This window comes from Triticum urartu, unplaced genomic scaffold, assembly GCF_003073215.2.
Source record: "Triticum urartu cultivar G1812 unplaced genomic scaffold, Tu2.1 TuUngrouped_contig_899, whole genome shotgun sequence".
In the NCBI taxonomy this organism is placed as follows: domain Eukaryota; kingdom Viridiplantae; phylum Streptophyta; class Magnoliopsida; order Poales; family Poaceae; genus Triticum; species Triticum urartu.
The window spans coordinates 8,458-19,044 of record NW_024119992.1 but is presented as its reverse complement, the minus strand read 5'-3'; the positions used below and the strand labels follow the sequence as shown (position 1 = coordinate 19,044).

The 10,587-nt window shown below is 41.6% G+C and overlaps 1 protein-coding gene across 1 annotated transcript; it reads right to left on the bottom strand.

Annotated features, from left to right (window-relative positions):
* Positions 1-570: 570 nt before the first annotated feature.
* Positions 571-9,962, bottom strand: LOC125532081. Its single transcript, XM_048696253.1, has 9 exons — positions 9,756-9,962; positions 6,934-9,627; positions 6,601-6,715; positions 6,406-6,500; positions 4,436-4,674; positions 3,910-3,996; positions 3,343-3,442; positions 1,833-2,046; positions 571-1,729 (listed from the first exon to the last, which is right to left on the bottom strand). The coding sequence occupies exons 2-9, from the start codon at positions 9,556-9,558 to the stop codon at positions 705-707; spliced, it is 4,500 nt and encodes a 1,499-aa protein (XP_048552210.1). The 5' UTR covers positions 9,559-9,627; positions 9,756-9,962; the 3' UTR covers positions 571-704.
* Between the last annotated feature and the right edge of the window lie 625 nt (positions 9,963-10,587).

The following is a 10,587-nucleotide window of genomic DNA, read 5'->3' as shown; positions in this document are numbered from 1 at the left end:
AAGCGGGGGCTACGTGCACCCAGCTGCCCTTTTCTTAAACTATATCTTCCATCTCATGTATCATTTTTACCCATACCATCCCAAAAAAGTACTCCAATTTCAAAAAGGATCGAGTGCATCTTAGCAATAACTCACATACCAAGGAAGAGTTAAGAGGCGTTGTTTAGGCTTCAAGCATTGGGGCTCATGGAGCCGCTGCTCCTGCATGCATCGACTCATTGTGCCTCGATTTCGTAACACATGTTATGATGTGGGGAAAAACATGAAAAACTAAGACAGGATACACTACGAAATGGAGGGAGTATATGAATTTTTAGAAGAAATTTGTCCTGGTTCTGCACCATATATATCCAGCTACACGGCTAAGAGTTATGACGGTTTTGTTGCACAAGAAAAGCATGGGAATTCTGAACCGCGGGATTGAATTCAGTCATTCCTACATAACAAACATTTAAATACATTTGGAAGACCAACTATTCCTATTTGCACTGCAAGTTCAAAACAAAAACGAGTGCATATTTCCTGCCATTGATATGACAGTGTGAAATTATCACATTTGCATAAGATTGTGTCTATTTTCAAGAAAATTGTCTCCCTAGAAAAATACCTTCAGCATATTGTAGCACCAAATGTAGAACTCATGCATTAACAGGGTCTCTAGAAGCTAGGCCATCTTTCATGCTACTATTGCATACTCCATCCTCTCAATGAAGTTGACCATCCCCACAAGTTAGAGTAGGCTTTGCGGTAACTTCACCATTGAAGTCATCTGATTTTTCAAGCGCCGAAACTGTAATGCCTGCCCCATTAGAGCTCTCGACTATAGCACCCACTTCGACTGTTGCAACCTTAACTTCACTCTTATCACTCTCAACAGAATTTGTTTCATCCAGTGATCTCTCTGCTGATACTACAAGATCAACTGCAGAATGACCATTGTCTTTAGTAACAGCAACAGCATAACTAGTTACACCACCAACAAATGCTTTATTTTTAGCTGCATAGGCATCTGTTGATCTTTCATCTACTAGAACTTCCAAATATTTAACTTCTAGTGAGCTTTGCATATCACCACCATCAGCGACAATAGTTTTGGACTCGTGGTTATCAGGCTTTCGACCCATAGTGACTAAAGGAACTTCAGTATTAGCAGGAACTACACAAGACTTCTTATCTTCTTGAGTATCAAAGCGGCCAGAGATGGAACTGGAGCTGAAATTAGATTCAGGTCTGTCTTTTACGAGAACAGCATCAACAGAATGTACACTAGGTGGGCAATTTTCATATTTCCCAAGCTCATCAAATGAACATGGGCATGGATCCACTGTCACTGGAATAGCCTTTGAATCTGCAGAACTGGAGCTAGATTTATCTTCAGGCTTCTCTTCTACAACAATCTTATCAGCAACCAATGTCAAATCTGTTTCTGCATATTTCACTTTTTCCGTAATGTCAGCTAAAGCCTTGCAAGGCATGTCATCTTCACTTATATGCAAATTAACATCAGCTATGGAAACTGGAGAAATAGTTTCTTCAGTTTTTTCTTCAGAAACAGGAGGAAGGTTAGATGCCAAGCCTGAAGAGCCCTCAATCAAAGCACAAGTGTCATGATCCTTAGTTTCAGGATAACCACCCACAGCAAATTCTTGAGAAACATAAACAGGTGTAAGGGATCCACTTGCTTCCCCAAACGTTTGAGAAGCTGTCTTGTCACATTCAACGGCATTAACTGCATGAATAGGGAGCAATGTTGAAATATAAAACTACGGAATTACAATACTCATAACAGGGAAATCATGGAAAACAATTCTCAAAATAGTTTGGATTTTGACCTGTCACAGAAGCGGTTTGTCGATTCACTTGAGCTGTTAGCAACAAGCGCTTCTCCAGAAGACCAGTACCATGGATAATCAAGAGATTAAAAGACTTCATTTTTTGCTTCTTCATAGGGCCAACAGGCTTAAACCCAAAAACTGTAGTCCAGGTCTTCTGCATTTCGGGTATGGCAGGTATTACTAGTCTTCGAACATTAAGAGAGCAAAGGGCCTACAGAAGAATCAACCCTAAAACATGTTAGAAATTCATGTGAAACAAAACAATGCAAACACAGTTAGAAGGACTTCCTCAGCTGATAAACACAAAGCTTAAAGCCTTAAACTTGGCTTCGTAAGTAAGCAGTAAGTATGAAAAACCAATATCAATCCCTTAATCCAACAACTAAAACTCAATACACTTGATGCTTTTTCTAAAATGACTCTTGTCGCTCATTAAAAATTAAGACAAATTAATGCAACTCCATAACGCATGTCTCCGTTACACGGTCACCATTATGCAACAGTGCTACAAGGATGCACACCAATAACCAGGTCGCAGAACCTTTCCGGGAGAAGCTTCTACCTTCCATTAGGTCATAACCAACGCAGGGTGCCAGGATTGATTTCCTGGTAGATAGGCAATTGGGCCATCGATGTCTGGGATGGCATCGACTCAAAAAGAGGTGTCGGGCGCTTGTTTCGTTTTCATGCGGGGTAAAAAGCTGTGTGCGGCGGCCAACTTTGCTAGCGACCGTAATTATCGTCTACAATTGAAACAGAAGGCGCTCAGATGATTTTTATCTTATTTTTACGATGTTTATTCGTTTTCCCTAAGCGCCGATATAAGTGTTTAGCGTTGAAGATGGCCTTGGGTTCCTCAAAAAAAAATTGAAGATGGCCTTGGTAGCTTAGGAGCTAGCAACTGTGCAGTTACGAGTCCAATCCTAGTCACATTTCCCTTTTTCTGTCCTTTTTCTTCAGATTTAAAGTTCAAAACAACTCAATGCAGCTCAAAAAAGCATACTCCCATCATTAAAAACAAAATCCTGGTGCCGACCAGGATTTCTGGTTCCAAGCAGTAACTCTTACAATCATGATTTTGAAATCCAAACCCTGACTATAATGTACACTTTGCAGAACAACTATGCATTCATCAACATGTCTGTCAGTTCTTGCTCAAAAAAAAACATAGTCAGTTCAGCGTATAGCAGGTATAATAGGTAAGAAATGAAAGGTCACATATTGAAAGTATATATCACAAATACAAGCTTGCCTGACAATTAGATGAACAAATCAATCAAGAAAACATACTGCTGTTGTTTACAACAAATACAGGAACAAATGTACAAGAATATCATTAGCCTACTATAACAGGGTAGAAATTTTCACGGAGACGATCGATGCAAGAAATCTTAATTGCCCAAGGAAAAATAGGGGGGAGGGAGGGGGGGACAAACTCCAAATGCCCATATGCACATGTGACATGGCTGTGCAACAAAGATCAGAAACAAATGTCAAACTAAATTACCGATTCAATTGCATTGAGCAGTCGATGGCACATCCCTTGGCCCCGATACATGCCCCTTGTGCCTATGAATGGCATTTCTGCTAACTCAGTTCCATGAATCCTGATTCATGTAGAAGAGATAAATTAAGCACTTTAGGGCTGTGAAATAACATTGATAAATGCAGAACATCAAAAAATCATGTATCATGCCATCATGAGTACAAGTTGGTCTCAGTGCCTCAAGAATGGCCTACGAATAAATATGTTCATTCTTGGAAAATCAGACATCCAATTGCAATCCAAACTTCAATATTTACCCCCCCCCCCCCGATCCATATATTGACTATCGCTGATTTAGTACACACTAAATCAGCGACAATTAATATGCATCGGAGGGGGTAACAATGAATGATTAACTTCCCATCCTAAACACAAATCTCAGGAGATAGATGTAGTAGGAAAAGTATTAAGTTGAATAATCATGACAGAACTAAAGTAACATAAAATGGGGATGGCTAAGGCTCCAATAATATCACAAAAGGCTATTAATCGAACAAAGTGTAATAGTGTATGCATACAAAAGTTTACCTGACAGTTGCCGCAGATATAACTTCTTCTCCACGCTCCAGAATAAATGTATAGAAGTCACTAAAATTTAAACGATTGAAATCCGACCTGCCATATCATATTACAGGATAAATGACAACCTTAAGAAAGAATGGCCCAGGATGCTCTCGAAAAAATTAAATTCTTACTGCACATAGGCACAATCTGCTGATCTTTCTTACTGGCATGTATTTTCCCGGAAAAAAACATGTGCTTATGGACTTGGAGTAACAATGAAGACTAAGAAAACAAATACTCAGCTTCTGAATGTATTACGAATTCCATCCTAAGTGCACCTAGTGTTGGAAAATCATACAGCCAGGGACTTGGGACTAACAGAAGGATAAGGGAATAACATCATGGCTGCTGGGTGTATATAACTTCCATTCTAAGCACAGCTACGTCTGGGAAATCATATATATTCATACATATAACCACAAAGGATCATTTCATTCACCTTGCATCGTTAAAATAAATCATTCAGATATTTTTCTCATTGTATACTTACCCACAATTGTATACGACATTGTGAATTATATTAATCCCACTTCTCTCATCGATACGTGGCAAAAAGCACTCATTCATAACTGAGAAAGCAACAGCTGTCTTTGAGTTGCAATATACAAATTCTGCTTTCCTTTTCATGGGTGCAGCCTCACTTTCAGCAAAACAGCGAACCAGACTCCAGGAAAATCCGGCTTCCATATTATTCTTGAACCCAAGAAGCTTTTTTAGTCGTTTATAAATCTGTGTTGTTACGAAGAACAGAATAGCCTTAGTGACCATGCAATCAGAATGAACACAAGAATTTAAATAATAACAAATACGACATTTTCACCAAGGCGGCACACCAATTAATGTGATCAATAAGTATAGGTTCTCCAAATTGATGCGATATGAAAAAATATCAGAGCGATTGAGATCTATGGATATATTATTAACTTGATGAGATTTGTCAATACTCGTGCTTCTATAGAACCTCTCAAGAGTGAATTTGACCGGAAATACACAAGAACAAAGTAACAATGAGCAGATAATGATTACGATTACGACAAGCAATTCTACATGCCAGCCAGGAAGATTCAAAATGATAAGAACAAGCAGTTAAGCCATAAAACTTAAATGCACCACATTAGAGATCTGAAGAGTGAAATTGACCGGACATACACAAGAACAAAGTAGCAATGAGCAGATAATGTTAACGATTACGACAAGCAATTCTACATGCCAGACAGGAAGATTCAAAATGATCTATACTAATATAAAAAGACTCAAAGTGGCAGATCCAATTAATCTCGGCCATCAAATCATGTCAATCCAACGACCTAGACTGCTTCAATGTCGAGCGTGCAACACGTTTAGCGTGCAATTAATTTTATGCCAAATATAATGCTAATCAGATAATAACACGTAGATAATATCCTACTTAATACCCGCATGCACTTAATATACTTCCAAATTAACATGCATTGCACGTACACATTGAGGCCTCCTTTGGTTTGTAGGATTTTTGTAGGAATTCTATAGGGTAGGATTTGCAAAGGAAAAATTCCTTTGAAGCCCTTTGGTTTGTAGGAATGGATTCCTATTCCTATGTAGGATAGGAATCAATCCTTCACATTTTGGAGGAAAAAAAACATTAGCCTAGACTCAATGGAAAAAAATCCTATCCTATGCACCAAATGACATCTCTTTCTCTATAGGAATTGACATGCATGTCATCTCACTTCCTATGATTTTCCTATTCCTATAAAATTCCTATCCTATTAACCAAAGAAGGCCTGACTAGTAAGGACAAGCAGTTAAGCTTTAAAATGCATCCAAAAATTAGAAACATATATTAAGAGCTGGTGTGTGCAACCGTAACTACATATTCTGCAGACAGTACAAGTTCAGAGGTATACACTATGGTGAAATAAATAGCCAAAAACATCAATTTCACAAGAAACAAAAGTAGCCAAAATCATAATTTCATCACTGGATTCAGTGTGGCATATTCCCAGCATACAGAATTAGCCTAAAGTGATCTTTAGTTGCCACCAAAAGAAAAGAAAAAAGGTATTAAGAGGGGCTAAGAAATGTGAACAAGCCAATACAGGTTGGTTGAAGTTTTTTTTCTATATCTATATACTAAGATACAAGACTTCAGCTTTGACTTGCCAAATTATCAGCAAAATTGGTTTTTTGTTCAGTCAGGGCTCAACCTAGAACCTGTAACATAACTTTATTGATTTCTTTAATGGAAATTGGCAAGGGCTGGATGCGTTGCTCCCTTCCACTATAAAAAAATGTAAACCATTGAAGCCTGTGAAAAGTGACACTAAGTGTGCTAACCATAGTTAGCATAAGCAAGCAGGCAAATGTTACTGTGGCAGAATGGAAGGGGACAACAAGTGATCAATTAATAAACTGGTCCAGGCACATACCAAGTAATTATTGCCAAAAACCGAGAACAGATAACAATTATGTATTTCATACCTTTCTACATCCTGGGCTGCAGAAGTGATCAATGGAGGCACCGGGTGGGGTACAAACGGAGTCCCTCTCAGTTCCAGGTGTACAAACCTGGTGATCTGAAAAACAACAATGTGTAAGAAATTGCCGGAGTGCACAAACTTGTGTGTGTGACCGCGTGCAACCAAGCACGTGTGTGTTGAGAGGGTTGAGCCTTACATTTTCTTGAACATTGCAAGCAAGAAAGCAACTCAGTGAAAGACGGTGTCATTTCTTCAGCAGAGCTGCAGAATTTGCATATACAGCTACGACAATACCAATCTCCAGAAGGCATCTGCAGAGGCATTTAGCACAAATATAACTATCAGCATAAAAGCATGAGAGAACAAACAGAAGAGAAATTACGAGAAAGAACTAAGTAAAATAAATAAATCAGCATAGCATCCTAGCAAGCAACTCTTTTAAAAGTGCTGGGGCTCAAATCAACTGGAAGGCTATAAGTGATAGCCCAAATGTTCAGATAATTGTTAACCCAAATACTTGTATGTTCACCTCGATTCCTAAGCAAGCCACATGAAAAGTTGAAGTACAGCGATCGCAGCAGAGCAAGTCACCGCCATCACCACAAATACCACAAGTATCATCATCAGGATCATCAGCAGGATCTATCTTGTAAAATCCCTTCTTTTCATGTTGTGATTGCGTATCCCATGCATCAAGTAAGCATTGCAACAATGGAACCCCACCATCTTCTAGGAAGATGTTTGCATAAGGCTGATGCTCTTTTGAACCAGCATGAAGTTCAAACTTAGCAGCTGTGAGAATCTTGGAACAGCATCCGCAGTAAATACCATTCCTGGTAATTCTACCATCTAATATTGCCTGTGTTCCTTTTTTGTCCATGTATTTGACCTTCGCATCTTGTGAAACAACACCCAGATCTATCATCCATGATAAAACCGTCCTCTTCCATTTATATGGAACGTAGTTACCCATGCCTTCCATATTACGAGCACTACCATGGACAAGAAGTGCACATCCCAGATGCTTGGCTTTTACCTTCTCTTTGTTGTTCTGGTACTTGTTTCTAGAACTTCTACCAGCAGAGGCACCTTTTGAGTTCCTGCTTCTGTTGTCCCCTCCCTTCTTCTCAGCAGAATGTTCTTTTTTGCCCTTTCTTTTCCGCACAATTCTTTGTAGCATTGCTAGGTCCTCTTTTGATATGGCATCAAAGGAAGCATCTGCAACACCTGGTCCACCTGTAGGGTTCTCATCCTGTGAACTTTTCACTTGCTCTTGGAACACTGCATAAGCCTTTGTGATTGACCAATAGCTACTACCTTGTGGAGAAACATACACAGAATCTTCATAATCTTTATCTTTCCGAGGCCTTAGATCAATTGTCCATCCGTTATGTAATAGTATACCTTTAATCTGATCCCGGAGTTTCTGCTTAAGTGCACTACGAGGTCCTCCCCTTGGTTTCTTCATCATGACATGCTTCTTGGGAGCAGAATCAGATGTGCCTTGCAGATCAGTGACTTCCAATTTTACTTTCTTGGATAAATTCTCTGGTGAACCTTTATGCTCAAGCAATCTCTTCTTCTCATTTTTGTGTTCACCAAGTTCATTTTTCTCATCTTTCAGGCTTGGTGAGGGCTGATGATTGCCTTGTGAGGAGATCTTCGGCTGCACCTTTGAACTTTTCTGTTTCACAGTATGGCCTGAAGAAACTCCCACTACGCTTGGATCGCTTCTCCTCAATATGACAGAGGAGACCAGCTTTCCAGTAACTTTCTTCCCACCATTTAAATCCCGCTTTTGGGACTCGATCAGAGCACTGCTTTTATCCTTATCCTGTTCATAGCCAGTAATGGTCTCTTCATCCATCCTACTGTTCCTCGACGGAAACTTGCCAGCAACAGCTTTTAAATCCACCATACAGTTCTTAGTCGCGACCTTGTCATCGCCGCTTCCTGTATCCATCTTACTGGTCTTCATCAAAATCTTGCCATCACTGGTCTCCCCCTCCAACTTAATGTTCTTGGGAATAAGGTTTTCATCAGTGTTTTCTCTGACCATCTTATTGTTCTTCGGAAGAAGCTTTAAAACACCACTCTTCGTCGGAATCTTGCCATCCCCAGCCTCCACCTTAACATTCTTTGGCAGAGTATTGCCATCACTGGTATCCCCATCAACATTCGACTTCTTCGGCAGAATCTTGCCATCGCTGGTTTCCCTGAGCACCTTATCGTTCTTTGGCAGGATCTTCAAAAGGCCACTTTTCCCTTGAACCCTTATAACTTCCCCTTGGACAGACCCAGCCAAGCTAGCCTTGTCAGTCTTCAGCAGTATGTGTTTCTCATGTTTCAGTGATCCTACTGGCCTCCTCTTGACATCCAAACTTGAGTCCTGCTCCTTGAACTTTGCCTTCGTCTCCTCCCCACGTTCCTGTCGGCCAGAGTCAACCGAGTTGCTCATGTCAGTCTTCAACGGCTTGTGTTTCTTACGTTTCAGTAGCTCTACATGTCTCCTCTTGTCATCCAAGCTCGATGCCTGCTCCTTGACCTTTGAGCCAATGGTTGCCTTCATCTCCACCCCACCTTTCTCATCAACTCGTCCAGCCCTTACCTCGGGCTTCTCGAACCGCCATTTTGGGAACCCTGGACGCAGCATTTTTGCTACAGTTACATCCTTTGAAGCACTTCCACCGTTTCCAAAAGCACCAACTTTGGCATCCTCGATTTTGCTCCTCTTGGAGTCAGGCTGTGAGCTACTCCTGCTGTTCTTATCTCCCTTATTCTTCTCTGGATAGTCTCCTTGAGTGGACTTGACCCTGTGGAGCTTGTCAGAACTAAGAGGCACCACTTTCTCCTCTGACAGGTCATCGCCATTTCGACTGCTGGCACTGTTAAGTTCATCTCCCTTGTTCTTCTCTGAACCATCTCTTTGAGTAGTTTTAGCCCCAGGAAGCTCAGAACTAGGAGGCACCACTTTCTCCACTGATTGATCACCGTTGCCTAAGGCGGCATTAGGCTCGTCTGACTTGTGCCGCGTCAAGAGGCAAGATTCATCCGCTTCAGAGTCGCTGGACTCCAGCAGCAGCTGTCTCTGTCTCTTCCGCCCTTTCGGCGCCACCACGTCCCCCGAGCCACCATGTTGCCGGTCCGAACCCATCTAAAACCTCCTGAAACCGATCCGAGAGCTCAAACTTGTCGCTCGAAATCCATTGCCCAACGCTCCACCCTGGATCAAAAACCACACGTCAGAAATTTTCTCAGCACCGAAGCTATCTGCGATAATCCCTCGACCGAATTACCGCCCAAAATTGGCAAGGGACGTTCTGGATCGGAATTCAGCGTGATGGGGCTCACCTGGATCGGGGCGGGGGCGGGGGGCGGAAGCGAGGAAGAGGTTGTGTTGCGGCGGCGAGGGATTAGGGTTTCAGGGACGGCGAGGCAAGGGGATTCGGGTGCGGGGGGAGAAGAGGAAGACCACGAGGCGATGCGCCGGGGTTGTCTGGCTGGCCGGTTCACCTGGTCCTCGCTCTCTCCGTCGGGAGTCCGGCTGGGTCTGCGGATTAATATTGGGTTCGGAGAGGGTGTTCGATACTAATTTCGATTGGATCGTTGTCTAATGCACATAGGACCCTGTCGAATACTCATGTGTCGGTTGAGTGTTGGGGGTTTCCGACTTCCCCCTCTTTGTCAACGAGGAATTTTTTTTCTAAGTATCAACAATGTTATTACTAACCTGGATGCAAAATAAAATAAAATTAGGGTACAGCTATACCATATTTTTATAGAAGACAAAAACAATTATAAATAACAACAACTTACTGCAAACAACAAGGGTAGTACGAACTCCACCTCGGACTAATCAGAATATTAGCCACCACAGTTGTATTACAAACACAACGCAAGGGGGCTAAACTAATCAAAAGATTAGCAACCACAATTGTATTACAAACACAAGCAAGGGGGCTTATCCTAAACAAATTAACAAGTCGTGTCTAGACAAACACCGGTCACCTCGAAGAGCTACAACTTCAACCAAACTTTTCTTGCCGACGTACGAGCCACCCTTGAATGCCTAAGGGGAGACGGTGAGTGGATAGCGGGACTCGGTTGGTCCCTAGAAAGTCATCATCTTGGACTCACCGACGACCACGTATATAACGCCCATGAAGATCAACTGTCGTGGTGT

Bases quoted from the DNA above. Each gene is read 5' to 3' on its own strand.
- LOC125532081 (XM_048696253.1), bottom strand. From the start codon at position 9,558: ATGGGTTCGGACCGGCAACATGGTGGCTCGGGGGACGTGGTGGCGCCG. The intron at 3,443-3,909 runs GTAAACTTTTGT...TACATGAATCAG, and splicing joins ATATCTGCGGCAACTGTCAG to GATTCATGGAACTGAGTTAG. The intron at 1,730-1,832 runs GTCAAAATCCAA...CTATTCATGCAG, and splicing joins ACAAACCGCTTCTGTGACAG to TTAATGCCGTTGAATGTGAC.